This window comes from Lepisosteus oculatus, chromosome 2 (genome assembly GCF_040954835.1).
Source record: "Lepisosteus oculatus isolate fLepOcu1 chromosome 2, fLepOcu1.hap2, whole genome shotgun sequence".
NCBI classification, from domain to species: Eukaryota; Metazoa; Chordata; class Actinopteri; order Semionotiformes; family Lepisosteidae; genus Lepisosteus; species Lepisosteus oculatus.
The window spans coordinates 61475905-61497127 of record NC_090697.1 but is presented as its reverse complement, the minus strand read 5'-3'; the positions used below and the strand labels follow the sequence as shown (position 1 = coordinate 61497127).

General features: G+C 36.5%; 1 protein-coding gene across 2 annotated transcripts in view; it reads left to right on the top strand.

Annotated features, from left to right (window-relative positions):
- ush2a (Usher syndrome 2A (autosomal recessive, mild)) overlaps positions 1 to 21223 on the top strand; it is a 409409-nt gene that overhangs the window by 375519 nt on the left and 12667 nt on the right. For both annotated transcript variants that reach the window (XM_015346259.2, XM_069180084.1), the window contains exons 61-69: positions 950 to 1177; positions 1938 to 3457; positions 5971 to 6292; positions 10076 to 10282; positions 11278 to 11516; positions 12165 to 12382; positions 13421 to 13597; positions 19294 to 19377; positions 20474 to 20715. In XM_015346259.2, coding sequence (XP_015201745.2) covers positions 950 to 1177; positions 1938 to 3457; positions 5971 to 6292; positions 10076 to 10282; positions 11278 to 11516; positions 12165 to 12382; positions 13421 to 13597; positions 19294 to 19377; positions 20474 to 20715 — 3237 coding nt within the window. The remainder of the gene's footprint in view (positions 1 to 949; positions 1178 to 1937; positions 3458 to 5970; positions 6293 to 10075; positions 10283 to 11277; positions 11517 to 12164; positions 12383 to 13420; positions 13598 to 19293; positions 19378 to 20473; positions 20716 to 21223) is intronic.

Here is a 21223-nt window from a genome sequence, read left to right as displayed (position 1 = left end):
CAAACCTTACTTTTTCACCACTGTATTTTTCTTTTCCTTTCACCTCATTTAAGGCAGTACAACTAAATGCCTCTGCAAGCCACTTATTTAAAGCACTTGAAGAGGATACAGTTATGCTCACATAACTGTAATTAAGGAACTTTCTTTTCATTATAATATAAGACTCCAGGAAAATGTAGTGTAGTATGTGCAAATTAGCTGTTTAAGTCTGTTCTTTTATGATTTAGTACTCATTGGTTCCAATGAGCCCTTTGACCTGACCATGAGACATAGAAACAATAAGGTAGAAGAACTTGGAAAGAGAAACTCTGTTAAATAGATATCTGAACATGCTGTAACTAAAAGGTCTTAAAATGTCAGATATCCCTTATTGTGGGGAAGAACCAATATACGTTTATACACTTACAACATTACATTTCCTGCTTTGTCAGTCTATAAAGACTTATCATTAGCATTTCAGTCACTGACAAAATGTTTTTGAATAGTCTGAGTAACCTTCATAGCATATTATACCCTGAAATATTTGTAGAAAATGGGTAGTAAATTTTGGTGGGCTGCAGAAAGTGTCTTGAAAATCACAGTTAATGATTTTATTTTAGTTTTTGAGTTCTTGAGTTCTGAGGTCAATAATGTACCTTCTGTATAGAGTTTGCATGTTGTCCCTATACTGTAGCTACTGTATGTGGGTTTTCTCTAAATGCTCTAATTTCCTAAAAAAAAATATCCATTGGTGTCTTTAAATTGCTCTCTTCATGTGATGTGATGGATGTTTGTGTGCCTTATAATGGACTGCCATCCTCTCCACAGTACTGTTTATCCTTTAACCTGTTGCAAAATTAGACACACAAGCCTTAGGAGTTGCTGGAATACATAGTAATTATTTTACAAATGCTGAGTTTCCCCAATTTCACCAACCACTTTCATCCTTAATTATTAATTTGCTTTTTAGGGAACAAGTCAAGAAGTTCATGTCTTTGGGTTGGAGCCCTACACAACATACAACCTACATGTAGTTGCTGTGAACAGTGCTGGGACAGTTTCGAGCCCATGGACATCAATTTGCACTCTGGAAGCATCTCCTAGTGGGCTCAGCAATTTCACCTTGGAGAAAACAGAAAATGGAAGAGCACTTTTGCTGAGATGGTCTGAACCTTTAAAACCCAATGGTATAATCAAGGTACAGTATATTAAATAAGAGTTTTAAAATGGAGATAAAGATACAGCAATCAATAACTATTGATTAGGCCCTGTAAAAATGCAATATAAGAGAAAAGGGAGGGTCTCTTTGTAATCCTTCAGTAAAGAAAAAAGATGGCTTTCTGAAGAAAATCTGAAATATGATTAATGTGAATTTTAAAAAATGCTCTATTCTCAGCTAACTGCCTGACAATTTCTGTCTAGTGACTGTGATTCCATAGGCAATCTATTGAAATTGACAAATGGAACCTTACAAAGACTTTCCCTAATAAATCTGGTTCTTTTAAAAAAAATGGTAAACAAAGATATATTGTGAGGTAAGGTGAAAATTCAGATTTGATTCAAGTACATTTAACAAGGTAATTTAAGTGACTTTAAGATTAGCAGCCTCTCGTGACACTAAGACAAATGCAGCTTAGGGACATTTAAGGAAAAAAAAAAACAGAAACAATGTTTTTAGAGAAAAAAGGGTCTGGAACAATCCTGGTCAGATTGTTGAAGCTGATTCCATAGGATCCCTTAAGAAAGAGATAGATAGAGCAGAACACCTAGAACCTAGCTGTTCTCTTAAAGTGACTGTAAATGTTAACTGATACTGACCATGTATCAAAACCAGAACATAATATTTCTTTTCTTTATCACTAATATGTTATTTGGAAATTTAAGAAATTCTTTATGTGGTCTTTGTTAGTATCAAGCAGTTTTTGTATATGTTTAACCTATTGTTTTCTTGTTCACAGACCTACAATATTTTCAATGACAACAACCTGGAATTCAGCGGTTTGTCTCGGCAGTTTCTTTTCAGGAGACTTGAGCCCTACACAGTCTACACTTTAGTTTTGGAGGCCTGCACAGAAGTTGGCTGTACTAGATCAGTTCAGCAGACAATCAGAACAGAAGAAGCTCTGCCCTCTTCCCAGCCTGCACCTGTGACCCAGTCCATTAAAGCCCAAAGCATTGAGCTAACGTGGACAAAACCTTCCCAACCAAATGGGAAAATATCTAAATATGAGGTCATCTACAGAACTGCTAGGGGCGGCAGGCACATCAGCATGGAGGAAATCCCTCTTGAAGGGAATGTCTTGTTTACCGAAAATAACACAGACAATGATACTTTTTTCTACAATGTCACAAATTTAACACCTTGGACAAAGTATGAGTTCAGAGTGCGAGTCTGGAATTCAGCTGGCTACACAGACAGTCCATGGCTAATGGTGGAGACTAAACAGGCTCCTCCAAAAGGCCTTGCTGCTCCAACCATCAGATATGTGGAAAGGAATCCTCATAAGCTATTTGTTTCATGGGCCCCTCCAGAAGAAGTCAATGGGATCCTGCAATTTTACAGAATACAGAAAGGTGATTTTGTTTATCCTTTCAGTTTTGATGCCACTGTATTCAACTACACAGATGAAGGCCTCTTACCCTATACTTTGTACAGCTATGCAATTATTGCATGTACTATGGAAGGGTGTACTACCAGCCCACCAACTAAGATCATAACATTAGAGGCAAGTCCTACAGCTGTAGATCCACCTTTAATGACCAACATTACTTCAACGCAAATTAATAGCTCATGGACCGCACCAAAGGTTCAGAATGGAGAAATAACTAAATACACACTACTAATAAATGGAGAAGAACATTACAGTGGGAAGAAGCAATACAGTTTGATTACTGGTTTAGAACCCTACACCAAATACGAGTTCATCTTAATTGCATGTACAAATGGTGGTTGTACCTCTAGTTCACCAAAGTCCTCTTATACAAAGGAAGCACCACCTTCCAACATGAGAATTCCCACACTGAAGGTGACAGGGTCAGAGTCTGTAGAAATCACCTGGAAAGATCCTCTACATGCCAATGGAGTGATTAAGAGTTATGAGTTAAGAAGGAATGGTGTTCTCATCTATGCAGGACTGGACACTGAGTATCATGACTTCAGCTTGCTGCCAAGTATTGAATATAGCTATACTGTGACTGCAAGCAATAGTCAGGGAAGCACAACCAGCCCTGTCGCTAAGGCAAGGACAAATCCATCAGCCCCTTCTGGTGTTGCTCCCCCAAAACTGCGTGCTTCAAGCTCCAGTGATGTTCTAGTGATGTGGGATCCTCCAGCTAGAGCCAATGGGGAAATATTAAACTATACCATTTTCAAACGGGATCCAGGAGAGACCAACATCAAAAGCATTGTCTTTCCTCCCAACCATAGTGCCTACTTTAGCCGGTCCTTCCCTCTATCAAGCCTGAAGCCATACTACAGGTATGTCAAATGTTCTAGCTTCTTGAAGAGATATAAATCATTTTATTATGGGACAAAATTGAGAATAATGATCATCAAATTGCTTCCTTTGTACTGATGAAACAGAGTAAGGTCATTTTAGTGTCCATTGATTCATTACTTCAATTATGCTTTTAATTTTAATCTTCGATTTCCCTCTGCTTTTGAATAAACATCGTCTTGTGAGTTTAAAATAAGCGGTGCCTTTGAAAAAATATGCAGGTAAAAATGGCTCTACACATACTGTTTTAACTGTATGCTTGGGATTAACAGAATATTTGTTGGAATTGAAAATAGGTGTTGCTACATTATTTAGAAAAGTAAAACAATGAGGCAGCAACAAATCTCTGCTGGGAGAAAGTGACTCCCATCTTTATGATTACAACTTCTATAGCAGAAAAAAACACATGGAGATGCCTAACATTAGGTCTAACTCAACAAGCAACGTTTGGAAGGCAGGATGCATCCTGGATGGGACACTAATCCATTATAGGACACACACAGTGCCAGTTTTCTCAGAAACAAATTAACCTATAGTACAAGTATGTCTATGGAGTGTGGGAGGAAACCTACTGTACATTAATATTGAAAGAACATAAAAACACACCATAGATAGCACTCAAGGAATGGAACCCAGGGCCCCAGCACAGCAAAGCAATAGTGCTAACCACTGCACCTTGGTGCCACCATTTCTTCTTGATAATCATACAAAATATATCTGCAAACATCAGTTTACAGGTTTCAGTGAATCATTTATACCCAAGCCAGATCATATTTCACAGATGAACTGGTGTCCTTTGGTACATCTCCAGTCCCTTTCTTTCCCATATTTTCCAGCACTTTGATAAAAGTAAATGCTGGTATCTTTTGTCCATAAAATTTCTAAACTATCATCATTGTACTTCATATCAAATTCTGAAGCATTCGGAAGGTAATATCAATTCATGCGAGCACAGGACTCACTCCAGTCTGCTAGCCAGACCGATTATTGAACACAAGCAGATTTAATAGGGTGGAGAAGAAAACTCCTTACAATTGTTACTAGAATTCCACTACTTGGAAGCCTAAGAACAAATGATATACCAAATGAAAATGGGAGCTCACAAAGTGAAAGAAAATAAGGCAATCATTTAACAGGTTTTCAAGCCGAGAGAAAGTCTCTAATCTTGCTGTCACAATGTTTTAACTAGCAATACTAAACCTCTTTACATAAAAACAATTTCTGCAAATGAATGCAACCAGGTGTGATCTACATTCATTTCAGTCCCCACCCAACATGATAAATTATACTTTTGTGGATTAGACTAGTAAACAAAAGTCATGTTTTTTGTGAGTATTAATAGTAAATTGTGAGTCATCTTAGAGCCCCTCTCAGTGGCAAATACAAATAATGGATCTGAGTGGCTGCATGACTGCAGCTAAAAGTTTTCAAGTGAGTGTTAATATCATTTATACTGAACCTTTGATTGCTAGAATTAATATTGGCTGTAGTGGTGGATTGCAGGGCTGCTGTGGTTGCAAAGTATTGTTGCATGGGGGTTCCTTTTTGGCTGTTTGTTTTTTAAGGTGCTCAGGAAGAAACACTCAGGAAGGTGGGCTGGGTAGTGGTAATATCATGTTTTAGTTTTCTAGTTATATTTTGTTAGAAAAAATCAATTTAAAAAGTTGATTCCTAAAAAACTATTTTAAAAGCATTGCGAATGTTTTAAAAATATCTCATTCCAAGATAAGATAGTTGAAATGTCACAATTTAGCTGAGTGAGTGATAAATGAATTCTGAAAGAGCGTAAAGGGATTCCCTGAAACCACAGTGGAAATTGAAGAAACTGTGGAACATAAACAATGGCTGCATTATGAAGTTATTGCAATATTGTTAAGATCAAGTACCCAACCCAATTTTGTATAATTCTTTTTTCTCATTGAGTATGCATTTTTAAAATATGTGAGCATCACTTGAATTAAGATGCATCATGTGAAGTAAAGTGTACATTTTTAAACTTTTAGCCAGTTTAATGGATGAGTGGGTTAGTTCAAGCCTAATGTGTTTCCAGAGAAACAAACAGGCCATTTTTAGGGACATTTAAAGACCGCAGGGCAGAACAACTCCCTCATTGGTAGACAGAACACTTGAGAAACACGCAGAAGACAAAGAAGCATATTTTGCAGCTAATATCTAAGAAGCTATAATCAGAAGGAGGAAGACTGAACAAAAAATATGTCTAGTTGTCCTACAAAAATATAACAGTGAGCTCACAAATGCATGAATATTAAGAACAGAGTAATAAACAGGAACATACACATTTTCTCTTAAAATGGAGGGAAACAGTAACCCACAACTCTGTCTTGAGATTTATTGCTACAGTGGAAACAATTTTGTAGAGCTCTCTATAACTTCCAAAACGTTGATCCTAGAAAGCCTAATTTAAAAAGCTGTGGAGCATAATCTTAAAATATTGGTTTCTTTTATTTTTTTTGTGTGTTTGCTGTTTCCTCAGGTATGAAGTAAGAGTAGAGGCTTGTACCCTACTGGGCTGTGCTTCAAGTGACTGGGCTTTAGTCCAGACATTGGAAGCTCCACCTGCAAATCAACCTGCACCAAAAATTGAACTCCAGGAAGCCTCAGATGGGATGCAGACTGGCTTTTTGATAACATGGACTATGCCCACACAACCCAATGGAAGGATTCTCCACTTTGAGCTGTACAGAAGAAATTTCATCATTATGGATACCACCTCAGCTGCAGTCCTGGTTTACAAAAACACAACAATGTCATTCAAAGATGAAAACTTGCGCCCATTCACGGAGTATGATTATCAGGTAAATATGTGTTGGGTCTATATTTATCTATTTTGGTGTGAAATCTAAGATAGACTCAATTGCTCAGTAGTGAGTAAACTAAACATCTCTGTCAGATCAGAGAAAATTTTCATGTACTTTAGATAACTTTTTTTACAACTATCAGATGGATCTGAGAATTTTTTTTCTCCAATTTTGTATTTCTAATTGTTCAAGTCCATAATAGCCCAGAAGATGGGACTCAGATTAATAAGATTAAGATTTAACATATACTGTATCTCTCTTCTCCTCCTTCATTTTGGCTATGGCATGTTTTTATTGCCCCACAGTTATCCATATTTTTATGCTGTCAGTCTAAGAAGTGTGGGGATAAAAGTATGGAGACTATTTCTAGTTGAAACCTTAACATCCTGGAGCTACAGAGTAGGTGTGATAGTTTTTTAACACTCATGCATGCAGACAGGTATTTAATTTGAGTACATAGAGCTGATTTACTTTACAAGAGCTGTCTAATTGACAGCCTACCCTTTACAACAAAACTAGCATTAGCATTTGATTGTCAGGTACATGATGCATAATCAGAACAGAGATGAATTGATACAGTATGGTTGATTGTTTTTTTTTTATTTATGAGACATAATTTATGACAACTCGCCGGCAAACTGACTGATGACCAAATGTAAGCAAAGTGATAAATCAGGAGCTGTGAAAGCACAGATGATTATGATCGAATCTATTGAATAAGCTGTTGCCCTCAGCCATTACAAATATTGGAAAGACCTTTTAAAGTCTGCTATTTGTCTCCAGGGAGGTTGCTAAATATACCCATAGGATATCAAGTCTTAAATTGTCTGCAAAAGTTATACTCCTGCATAGCTCTGCCTTTTTGTGGGTAATGTGTTTACTAATACTGTGTTTATAAAGACATTCCCAACCTAATGAGCACTACAGTTAACTACTATCTCACTTATCTCACAGCTTTGTAATCCATTTAAAAAAACAACTTCTGGATCTTGTAGCAGCACAATAAAATCATTGTTCTTACTGTTTACAGTAAGTCATAGGCTATAAAAGAGAAACATCTCCAGATCTGTGAATGCTAAATTTATTTTTATAAATAAAATTAAATTTACTTTCAGAGCCTTTCATATTAATTACCATTCATATTAATTCCATGAGCACAAACACAATTTATTTTTATTGTAAAGAAAATTGCGGGTTTGACTTACTTGTCCCAATACTTGTGGAGCTGGAAGATGTCTCTTCTTAGTCTGAGGTCTTGAAGTTTTCTTGGCAGTAATCCTGTCATTAAGATTTGTGACAACCAGATTTCCTTTAACAGTGTTGTTAAATATAATGTGACTATCTGTCAAATGTTAAAGTCTTACTTCCATCTTTTTACATTTTAGCCTTGAATTAAACACTGTTGTTCATTTGCAGCTCCCACTCAGAGATGTGGCTCCCTACTGTAACCTCTGAATATAAAGGTCACAAAATAAAGTATTACTTGTCATTATCACTGTAATCTATCAGTATTGAGATTGCCAGTCCTGTGTAGCCCTGAAACATAAGGTTTTATAGCTCACTGTTAAGTCAACACGTTCACAATATTAGAATTACATATCAGATCTATTTAGCAGGTTATTTCTTCAAGGCAAGGTAATCATGTTTTTGCTCCCATTAATTTCTAAGTTAATTAAAGAGATTACCTGTTTACGTGGTTATAATTCTATTGCCTTATAAACTGATGGTTACATAGAAGTACCAAGAATTGGCTCCAATATCACACTTTGCTGATTGGTTATTCCTTTCATAAATCAAATTATTATTTTAATGGCATGTTGTATCAATACAATGAATGCATTTAATGAACAATGAGGACAAGTTTCCCAAATGAAAATTATACAGAGTTTGTAAGATAGAGATTTTATTGTTGTCTAATACTATAATTAAAAAAAAATCTTTCAAGAGAGCACGAGCCGGATGACTTCTTTCCTGTTACTTGAAACCACTTGTGAAAATGATCAGTACAGACTCACTAATGACCAAATTGCTTTAACAAACCTCCATCAATTAAAGCTGTTTTTTTTATTTTCTTGTAATTATTTATCAGTATGCATGCCGTGCAGCCTGCAGTAAAACTGTGCTTCCTCTCAAGGGCATATTAAAGCTCCTAGTTTGCCTGATTGAATTGTCTTTGTTGAGTGAATGCTCTGAATGGTGTTCAGAAACTCAGGAAGTTTCTCCTTCTATTATAAAGATGCTCAAACACCATCAATTTAGTTTATTCTAAAATAAAGCATCAAGGCTAAAACTTTTTTACTGATACAACTGTAAAATTATTCAATTTCACTCTAATATGAATAAAAGTTTGAACAATAAACATGGGGATTATCCTATAGTGCCCAAAACATTTTTCACTTTATTTGAGATCATTTTCCATGTTGCAACACTGCACCATTGATGGCAGCACTTTTTCAGCAAAATTAATCCCTGACATATTAGCGTTTCACAATATACACTGTATATTTATTACTTCAGAAATCAACATAATAGCACCAAAAATAATGTATTAATTACTCTTAAAAATTATTTCATGTGTAATCATGAGAGGTTGAAGTAGTAAAAAGCAATTGTGAAATATGTGAACAAGTCAGATTTAGCCAATCTCTTTGCAGTGACCTTTGCTTCCTTTACTTGACATGTTAGCCTTTCTCTGACCCACAGTTTTGCTGACACATGGGGAGATTGCAGCTTTAGCACTATGGGTTAGTATAGAATGTGCATACCGCAAATGCCTTAGAGAGTCTCTTTACATTGCCATTTAGATCTATCATCCTGATTGATCACAGTGTAATTGGCTATTATTGAGGCTAATTTAACCCTATATGCACGCACATCCATCTGTTCTGTCTATTACTTCTGACAATCTACAAATTACTTACTCATGCAAATGCTGACCTCAGCTGACCTTTTATGGTATTCATGTGTAATTATACAAATGCTTTCTGATAAATAAGATTACCTTACCTTCCATGTGTTAATTTACTCCTTCATTAAGGTAAAATTAAATTTTCATGTAGATTTGTTCAAGAAATGTTTTAATAAATGCTGAGGTTTGTCTGTTACGTACAGAGCTTTTTTAGTTAGGTGAACCCTTTGGAAAGTTGTCTCTGAGTTACCATTCTGATAAAATACACAGAATAGGCCCAACGTGAAGGTCAGCTTTTATTTAAAAGTGTAGTATCAGCTTCAATAAAGAGAATCAGAAATGAATTCCTGTTAACCCTCTCAACAAATTTCAGTACAGAAACATTTTCCTTTGCTTACTGTGATTGTAGGTGTACTATGTCAAAAGTATAATGCATGATTCAGCATTCAAAGTTAATTATTTATCAGTACTTTATCAAAATGTGTTGAAAAAAATAAATATTACATTTTATAAACGTTATAAATTATGTATAATATCACATTTTGTAAAGTTCCTTTTTGCAGATTTTGTTATTGTCAGCTCACAAAAGAGAAAGCATGAATATGGGAAGAAGTCACTTATTTTTCACTCACTGAATAAATATGGTTAGGTATCAGAAAGCAACACTGATGTTTCACTCTCTATTGTAATTTTTTTATAAAGATATGTTCCTTTGGGGCTTAACATTTTTTTTTTTCAACAAATACAGTTTAGGACCCTACCTACAGTGCTTTTCATTTGAAAAGCAAAGTTCTGAATTAATTTTTGTATACAATAACAAGACATCCTTTCGGTGCATGTTACTCAGTGTGTTATGGCTGCCTCTCCCCCAGGTGTGGGCAGTGAATTCTGCAGGACAAGTTGCCAGCTCCTGGAGCCGTGGCCGAACAGGTCCAGCACCTCCCGAAGGACTTCATCCCCCAACCTTTCTCCAGGTGCAGGCTACCTCTGCTGTAGTCAGCATCAGCCTCCCCACCAAGCCAAATGGTATCATCAGCCTCTACAGAGTCTTTGCAAACAACAGGGATTCCCACCTCTTGGTAAGAAACCCAACATTTACAATTCTGGCCTAATTTGAACTGGTTGCCAATCCTTACTGGGTCACCTTTGGGAACGGCATACAGTCCTGTCTGGTGCGGATTTAAAAAAGTTGCAAATAAGAGGAGTTCATTCTGCCACTAATTATTTTGTTACTTGTGGCTATTTGATCACATACAGCCAATGTTTATGGAGTCCCAGAGAATCATCTTCAATAATCTGACAATTTTATCTTCCAGAACAAGTTTATCTTGCACACCTAAAATGTTCATTTAATTTTTCCATGAGTTCCAACTTTAATTGTAGAGTTGAAATAGTTTTTAGGGGAACAGGATTTAAAATATTTGATTTAAAGCCTTCCATCCATTTTAAATATTTTTTTGGTTTCACATTAAATAACGGTTTACTTTAAAGCTGTGTTTTTTTTTTTGTTTGTTTGTTTTTGAAATTTAACATTCTTCTGTTTTGGAACAAGTACAAATTAATTCCATACCAAAACGTACGGAAAAAACACACTTGTGGAGTTTTCTGCAGAGAATGAGGAAGGGAGCAGAAATATAAGGCCAAGAGATGGGTAAGGAGGACAAAAGAAAGGCAAGGCGAAACTAAGTAGGGGAAGTGAGGTATTGTGTCCAAAGCTATGAAAAGCTCGAACATGAATTCCAGGTGAAGAATGAAAGAGTGAAATCTGTAAATAAATGTAAAGATTTAGATATTAGTCTATCACTGAGAGTTTGGGAAAGATGTTAACCTACTGTGGAGATAATTTTTGCTTCTGAAGTCTTCCTGGAGTAAGAATCCAAGAATACCTGAGAAAGGACTTTTTTTATACAAGAAAGTAACTGTGCTAGACTGCTAACAGTTTTCCAAGTATTGTGGATGCTGAAATTGGGGCATTTTGTGGTATCTGTTTTTTATTCCCCTATTGTTTGTTCTTTGAATTCAGTATACAAAGCAAATAATTTTTTGATATTTTAGATGTTCTCTTTTTTTTCAGCTGTCCGAAGGAACATCAAGACAACAAACTATTCATGGGCTCCAGCCCTTTACTACCTACTCTGTGGGAGTGGAGGCCTGCACCTGCTTCCACTGCTGCACCAGAGGGCCACTAACCCAGCTAGTCACCCTGCCGTCTTCCCCCTCCAATCAACCTGCACCCCACATCCACAGAGTCACATCCAGATCTGCCAGTGTGGAGTGGCAGGATCCCCTCTCTCCAAATGGCATTATTGAGAGGTACAGATATTACTAACATTCCCATCTTGAAATATTCTCCCAAAAATGTAAGATTGGTTGCGTTTTGGGCACTTTTTGTGGTATGAAATATTTTAAAAATATAATTGTTAAAAGCTCAAATGTATTATTTAAAATTTATCAGACTTTTTTGCAGTCTTATCTCACTAACTTTAGAAAATGTGTATTTTATGGAACATCAAAAGACACATAACTTTGTTATTTTCAGGAAAAGTATGTTCTTCAAATCAAATCAATTTGCAGTAGGTGTGCACTATTTATTTATTTTTAAACATAACTGAAAACCTTGTGCAACACACTGTAGTAATCAGTGGTGCACCTGCAGGAAACCAAGTTGCAATGGACTGATAGAAGCCCATATGAGAACGGGTAGTTCGATGATTATGGTGCCCAACCTGTTCAGTTTTAAAGGGCTCTTAAAAGTGGTAGTCTGAGCTGGGATTTCCTAGAAATACAAACCCAAATGGCCCACATGGCTGTAATTTTGTAATTGGTGAGTTGTAGTATTCAGTGTCTTGGTTGTTGATTTGCTGTTTATACAATGAAACATGGATCTTTTTTATTCATTTCCATATCTAATGATTTATCTAGTAGGGATTTAAAAAGCTTCTTTCTCTTGTTTTATACCAGCTGTGAGCTTCATATCCACACTGCTTGTCCTCAGCCAGTGCAGCCAGTCCTGACTCCCTGTACCCCATCGCTGAGTGAAATGAAGTACTTTGGAAAGGAGCAGAGTTACAATATAAGTGACTTACAACCATACACCACCTACAATCTCAGAATCATCTGCTACAATTCTGTAGGGAGCACAGCCTCTAAGTGGATATCCTTTACTACTCAAAAAGAGCGTAAGAAAGCTTTCACTGTAATTACTGCAAATACTTCCAATTTTGATTGATCAATTCCAAATACATTAATTTTGATTAATTAACAATCCTGGTCAAGGGCCTGCTGGATTTCATTACAAATGAGTACTCAGCTGCTTCATTAAACCCTTAATTAAAGTAAACTTTTTTATTTTTTTTACTTTTAAACTTTTTTTTCTTGATTTCTTTATTGCTGATTATAGGGTATTCATAAAATGTCCTAATTCATAAAAAATTATTATGCTTTGTCTGAGGGTACAATAACATCAATGAGGGCTCATTTAGAAAGAAAACCATTAAACACATTGATACTTCAACCGGAGAAAAACAAGCACATTCTACACATACAGTTTAATGTTTGTCTTAAATATGCATTAAAGACCAAATGCTGCCTTTGCATTATCAATCTAGTCCATAAAACTCCATAGGGCTTTTATTAAATTTAAGTAATACTTGAAAATACTAGGCAATAATAAATTCAGTGTCCCACTGTTACTGACACATAAGCTGTTGTTTTCGAGACACCAGCAATCCATCCCCCCATAGAAACAGGAGAACATGCTCCAATGTGTCTTGCGAGATGGCTTTACCCTTAGTTTCTATAGTACATTCATAAGTGGTAGACAGATATTTTCTAAACTAAATTAACTACTTAATAAGCCAGAAATCAGAGTGACAGAAGATCATAGTATTTCCACTCTAGTCCTTCCATTAACACTGGACTAAAAAGCAGTGGAAAGGATCGGTCTTATATTAATCTCCTTGATGCAGAACCCCATGCCTTACCTCAGGTAGACACAGCAGTGTTCCTTTCTGGTTTCAATGGAAATATACTTGTAAATGCACCCTTCTTGTACCCTAAATAAACCTTACAAATATGAAACCAAAACATTCCATTTTGTGTTACCGCAAATTGCCAAAACCTTTTAAGTGGTGAAGAAGAGTATACAGCCCCTTCAGTTTCACAATTTACTAATGCACTGCAAACCTAACTTATATGTATATTGTCTTTGTTTCCAGAACCAAGGTACAGAGCTCCATTCATTATCATCAGCAATCTGACAACCGTGTACCTCGACTGGAGTCACTCCTTTATTCTGAATGGGCAACTCCAGGACTATGTTCTAACAGAGAATGGCATTCGTCTCTACAGTGGTTTTCACAGCACTTTGTATATTCCCAGAACCTCTGACAAAAGTCAGTAAAATCTTCTCAATTTCCCTTCTGACTCTGTACACTTGATATATTTTTACTATACATATTTGTGTATTTTATTTCATATCACCAGTAACTGTGTACCTCCCCAGATTTTAAATCACCAATTATTAATCAATTCTGTTTACTGCTACAGCTGCAGGTAGGTTTTGGTAGCTATAGTAGCAAGAATGCTATAAAAAACATGGCAAACTACTTGTGTGTAGTTGGGTTCTACTAAATCCTGTTTGATCATAATGAATCAGTTTTGCTATGGAAATCTCAGGTCTATATCTAAGAATGCTTGCATACCTCTTAGCATTATAATATATTAGAGACAATATTTTCAAAAATTGGTATCTATAGAGTTTGAGTCATTGTTTGTAGTAAAGATCCCAGCTGATCCCAAAAGGTGAAAAAAACTAGAGGGTAATGCCTTAAAACTGAGGATATGCCCTTATTCATGGTCTGTAGTGCTTCCTTTAATTCAGACAGAGAAATTGGGGCACTCAGAGCAACAGATTCAATCTCTGAGAGACGTGGCAGCTGAAGGCCTTCAAGAAACTGTTTATATTTGTCACTATCATGTCTAATGTCAGAATTCAGAATTGATTAAAGTTGGCTTGGAAGCTGCATCTCCTCTCAAGGTCTTAATAAGGGAAATATTCACGCACTTTCATTGATGTGTAATCTCAAACCAGAACAAATCAGTTCAGTCTGCTGAAATGAAAATAATCATTCTGCTTAGCTCTATGTATAAGAATCAATCAAACATACGAACAAAAGATTAAGTTCCTTCCTGTTGATATTCAAGTGAAGTGCAAGTGTTCAGAGAAAGAGTTTCAGTGTGCACTCAAGGAGTGCTATTTTACACTCAAGTTCTTTAATTTTTGCAAACAAGATTTATTGAGATTAGAAGCATGTAATGTAGTTAAGGTTGCCACCTGGCACCATAATCTCAAGACACTTTGAAACAGAACATGATTTTAAAGTTGCCCTGAAACAGGACTAAATTAACGCGTAGGCTGAGTGCCAAACATTTACTAAATCGATACTGCTGCTTAATTACCGTGTGGAAGCTGACAATGCAATAGTCATCTGGAGTAATTTTTACTTTCCATTTTACTTGATTATTGGCAGTTATCCATTTTTTAAAAGCTGTGACCTGATTAAAGTAGAATCCTAATTTGCACTGACTACCTATCCAACATGTTCCTCTGTAAAAGGACCAGCATACAGCTGATTTCTTAATTAATCAGAAGGCTGTGGAAAGTAGGACAATAATATGAAGACAATGTACAGTCTGATAGCTTCAACTGACAGGTAGATTCTAATTAAATTATAAAAAATATTCCAGATGTTCTTTAAGTAAAACAATCATTAAGCATTAATGTCAATTAAGTTAGCATTTAGCACTTATTTATGTACTAATTTATTCTGGTTTCAGGGCAACTTTAAAACACTGCTCTGTCTCGGAGTAACAGAGCATTATGGAGCCAGGTGCGATCCTAACTGTTGTTGTGCACCTGCTGAAGTCATTTATTGCAACCCACAAAACACAAGGGTCCCTCACTAAGCCAAGGTTAAAGGGGAGAAATTAATCAAGTTGGGTTTAGAATATGAGCTTAAATGATTCATTTTTTGATAGAGTGGTGTTGACGTACCATATTGTGGCTTTTTATGGATTATATGAAAATATTCAATTAGAGTGCATTGTGCTATGATTGGAAAGAACAAAAATGAAATCTGTCCTAGGGAATGGTTTATGTGGTTTATGTGTTGCCGAATTAAATATAAAACCTTAGCAGATGGGTTTAGCTCTTACTAAGCATTGAGCACCCCAAGGTCAGATGTTGATCTTCACAGACCAAAAATGTTGTGTACTATGAGGTGGACTACCATGCTCATGATGTGGAAAGTTCTCAGTTAAATACAGCTTGCATACATAAATTTATTATAGTCATCTACTGATTTCTGAACCCCACATTTATAAATATTCGCTGTAACAAAGCCAGTAAATATTTACCTATTTTTTCCCTGTGAGCAACATTTTTCACTACAACGAACAAAATTCTTCAGGCAGAGAACTTGTACATGGAGGAACAATCTAGGAAATGTACCCAGCTTTACAGGACTTTGGCCCACTGTTCAGACTTGTTTATGTTGTGCTCATTGTGTTGCAGGATGCATGCCCACTTTTATTTTATCATGCATTATCTATGCAATCAACATTCATTACGTGTCCAAAATGCATGGAAAAACTTTGCAAAAGGACAAAATTAAGATCATGGCAGAATCGAATGTTGACACTGTGAATCTGCTTCACATTTCAAAGGGAAAAGAGTTATTCTTTATTAAATTCTAAATAAATTTTATTATTTATTCTTTATTAAATTTGTTCTTATCAATACTAGAATCCTCTCAGGTGGTAGACAAATGGTTGTCCTCTATTTTTTAGGATTAGGACTATTATCTGACTGATTCATAGTGGAGATCCCTTCCAACAGATTCTTTGAAACACGGGTTGGAAACTGTGACAGAAAGGCAAGCACTTCCTTATCTGATACAAGTTTTCACCTCCATATGAGACCCTCAGCACCACAGGATAAATCGAGAAACTCTTCAGTTTTTCAGAGCTCGTTCCGGACCGTCAGTATAGTTTTGCATTTGCCTACTGTAGCTACTTCTATAAACTGAGATCTCTAGGCACTGCATAAATAATTTCTTTTTCAGCAAACTGACACAGGAAGGAAGCTGTTTTTTTTCCATTGCTGTGACTTAAGTTGTGACATGCTATCAGAAAATGTGGAGGACTGTGGTGTTTTCACACAATGCTTCATTGATTGGCACCAGAGCCTTGGCCATAGTTTCCATTGCCAAATCAGTGATGATGTTCTGGGCATCAAGTGCTTGCTCAAACACCACCAGCACAAACTCCTACCAACTTTAAATCAGTATAAATTGCTTCCTGTCCACTGTATTTTGAGGGAAATTATATCCTTTTCCCTCAACATCATTACTATTCAGAGATGAAGACAATCAGACGGCAGGACAGTGGAATGTTATTACTTTATGAGAGAGACAAAAGAAGAGCCTAGTTCAATGATGGGCAATCCCGGCCCTGGAGAGCTGGAATATCTGCAGGTTGAATGTACACAATTATTATTTTTGTTATGGGTGAAAGAAGTTAAACATCAGCAAAAACTGCAACGAAAAATTAAACTAAAATGAGGAAGTATTATACACAGATGCCACTCAATTAAATGTGAGAGTTTTCCCCAAAAAACAATTGTGCATCTGAACTAATTTTTGTTTGCCAAAGCAAAGGGGGTAAATACTTATGTAAGTAATACTGTGTTTACTTAGTTTTGGATTTTGTAGGTGTTGTTCAGTTTGAGCATTCAGGTTTTCATTCTATAAAAGAATTCAATCAAATGGGATAACATTGAAACAAGATGAATATTTTTGCAAGGCACTCTAAATCCACCACAGTGTACAGACATAAATATCAAACACAAAATGAAGCTCTAATGTGGGGAGGTAAACAAAGCTATCTTATTCCTTTGTAGAAATAAAAAAAATTGATATACAGTAGTTACTTAAATAGGTAAGCAACTCATCACTGATGGTTAGTGTGTCACGGACGTCCAAAGGGACAAACCGTGGGGAGCAGGAGAGCGGAAAAAGACCCATATGCGTAGCGGCGAGACGGGAAAAAGGCCCGGGCTCATAGTGCAAAGAGTTCAGGAATGCCGTATAGAAACCTATGCCCTCAGGGAGCGGACGTGGGGCGCCCTGGTGCTAGGCGGGTCTCAGGACATCCGAACATCAATGCTGAGCCAGGACAGAGTGCAAGACCCGGAAATATATAGCCCAAGGGAAAGAGAGGGACAAGAAGGACAGCAGACCAGAAACTAGGGACAGGACAGAGAAGGAGCGCCCTCTGGCTGCAGAGGGCGTGACATAGTGCCTACATCAGATTAAAATTGCTTTTCACTACTACCATAAGTATAAAGACAATGGACATCTCCCTTATTAAAATATTACCAATATTTCTTATAATGAAAGCACATTTCTACTGGTCATTCATGGGGTTAGTAGTCAGGTTAATTTCTATATAAGCCCTCATTATTTGAGGAGTGTTAAATTCCAAATGCATATAATCACATTATTCAGAATAATTTTTGAAACGTCACAATCAATACACTTAGGAATTATTCATTAACCAGATAAATTGGGGAAGGTGCAATGATAACTGCCACAAGAGATTATGAAAACAATTTCCGATAGCTTAGGTCCTGTCACTATAATATGCTTTACTGGGAGACTTTGGAGTGACTCACATGTTCTCCTTGATTGTGGTTTGGAACTTGGGTCATGTCAATACCCATCTATGATCAGGATTTTCCAAGTGATGGCATACAACTAACTGAACACCACCAAGTGTAGGATCGGATTAGTCAGGCAAGTAACTCGTGGCTGTCATTAACAAAGCCACACCAGTGGCTTCCCAAGCACTTCCAAGACTGAGGTTTTGGTAGATGTACCCTCTATTCGGAGTTGTGACAAATGTCACAACTGAAAGTCAAATGTTTCAAACATGGATGGATCAGAGGCGTATCTTTATTCACTCCTATGTGAGGCACCAGGATATGTAGTTGCAAGCGGAGACATAACAAACACTAAACTGGCTACTTAAAAAATAGATGGGTGACACATAATTTGGGTTTGGGTCACAAAAAATTGACAAATCTAAATCTTTAAAAATGAAAATATTTTATTGCTTTGCAGCTGTTTTGGAGAAACTGGTTTAATAAAAAATGTATCTGTAATTGTGCAGTGGTTTGACACAACAGCTCTACATCTAATGTGGCCTCTTAGTGACAGTCCCAGGGAACTGCCCTATGTGCCCCACCTTTAAATTATCTATTAATAGAGTTTGGTCAGCTTTGAACCTATCCAACTTCAGTGGCCAATGTGCACCTTCTTTCAAGGAATGTGGCTCCCTGCAATTTGATGTTATAGCTCATACCTGAACCAGGAATCTCTGGGCTAAAGGGCCCAAACGGCACTTGGAGCAGAGGTGAAGGATAAGTTGAAGTGTTCAGGAAAACCTAAAGTCTTAATTCTTTTAATCTTCTTTTTTTCGGTGTTTATAATAGACATTCACTTGGCTGTAACGACATTCTTCTGCTGTTGTTCTGTAAAGTCTCTAATCTTGAGATATTGTACAGAAACCTACTTCAAATCAAGTTCCTTAATGCTTGAAAATAAAGCAGTTACCAGTTCAATGTAGGCATCAGTAGAACTGAAGCCCAGAAGCCTTCTTCTTTGTTATTTTACTTTAAAAAAAATAACACCCGTTTCTAATTGGTTGCCTTAGACTGATCAGAGGTAAACTGATCACCCTGTTGATTTGTTGCTGTAGCTCCAATTGCGCCAAGTAGATGAGGGTTTGAAGTTGTCCCTCTAACCTTCAAGTAGCACTCTATTAATATGCATGAAAGTTTAACCTTCAATTCTGCTGGACCTCTAATCATGTGAAGGAGAGGTGCTCTTTTTTTTTTTCTTCTTGACCAAGTACAAAACATGATTTAAAGTTAAAAGTACAACCAGCAGCAAGGACATTTCACAGTGAGAGAGTTTTAAATGCACTTTAAATATTCATTATAGTAACAGGTATATTCTCTCTTTCTTAGCCTTTGTGTTTCAGGTTACATGTACCACTGATGTGGGTAGTATCAGTACTCCCATTATTAAGTACAACACGGCTACAGGCATTGGTAAGTTTTGCCAGCGTCGGTAAGTTCTGCTTTTTTCAGTTTTTTCTCCATTTAGCATGGAGCACTTGTTTGTTTGCATGCCAACCAGGTTTAACCATGTAGATAGACATTCGAGTACTGGAATGAGAGTGAAAAGATGTATACATGTAAATACCAATATATAATTTCACCATTCCTGGAAAAAAGGAAGACAGAATTTGAACTATATCAGCATGTATTTATTCTAGACACACAGCCTTTTAAAAAAAGAAATCATGTTTGCAGTCAAAACTTACTGAAGCAGACAGCAACTCGATATCGTACCATGTCACACTGAATGTAGCACCGCATCAGTGAAGGCAGATGCTGAGAAAGCCACTGACTGACTAAATGCAAGGTGATTGCTTAATGAAGCTTTTGAAAAAGCAAGTGTATGCAAAAGTAAAATAATAATTCAGTTACCAGTTCAGTTATATCTTTTTTGAGAGTCAACATAAGGAATTTCATTTTGATTAAAGAATGAGCAATAGGAATGAACAAAAACCAGACTTGAAATTAAATATATTTCAGGAACCTTTGAAATTAGATAAAATTTACCAAATTCCATTAAATGTAGCATTGGAAATATAACTACACATAATGGAGGACACATTTAGTTTTTATAGGTTTGCTGCTGTGCTCTGGTAATGGTCTGCTTACAAAACTAAATTTAACAATATGTTAATTCATGACTATGAAGTGTGATTGGATTATGAAACTCCTGTTTTGGACATGAGAGAAAGGTTATTCAAACTAATGAAAATGGATGCTATGAATTCTGTGACTTTCTGGAGACGATGTCTTTCATAATGTGACTGAAACAAAATCTCAGATGCAAGTATTAGTTCGTGTCATTTGAAGCAGTGATGTTCACTATTTTTTTTTTATTAGTTTAATATGTGGTCATAAGTTCAGACAAGGGATACCACTCCATAAATTGTAATATTAAGAGTAAGAAACAAAAGAAGGAGGCTCATAATGGATTGTTCTGCAACATCCGACGCTGAGTTTTGTACTGTAGTTCACTGTAATCCAAGGGTTACACTGAGGCTGAGTCAGCTATTGTTCTCTTTTAAAGGTCCAGTGGACCCCACAGCTGGGGGGAAAACAGGAATGCAGGACTCTGATTCAAAGTTCTATACTGAGCTGTGGTTCATCATCTTGATGGCCATGCTTGGCCTCATTCTACTGGCCATCTTCCTGGCCCTGCTGCTGCAGAGGGCTCTCCACAAGCCCCCATTTGCCAGGGAGAGACCACCACTAGTACCTATTCAGAAGAGGACTTCTACGTCTGTCTACCCACCCAATGACACCTACATGGTAAGTCATGCCTCCTTTTCTAGGCAGAGACGTTATTTCGTTATTCACAAGTATTGTGACCTAAGTGATTCTGAATATAGAAAAGTTTACGACTGTCTCATTAAATTCAGTTCCATCTCTTCACTTGTGGATTTCCAAAACGTATAACAGTGCATAAAACAGGTTTGCTTAGGGGCAAAACAAAACATCAACAAACTAGGACAAAAAGTGCATGCACATAAATGTTCACATCTACACAATGTTTTTTTTTATTATTGAATGGTAAATATATATTGTGGTACAAAGTTTCAAATGCCTTCAGGGATTATTTTCAGAATAAGTACAAAGGGGAGATGTGTCCCAGTCTAAACCCCATCCTGGTGAATTCCAGTCCAAATTTCCAAATCATCTCTCAGGATCACAAGTCAGTATTCAGTAGGGTTTTATTCAGAAAACAAAACTTAATTCTGTAGTCTGTAAAAAACGTTGCATTTTTTCTGTGGGTTTAAATTTTCTATTCGTCATTTGG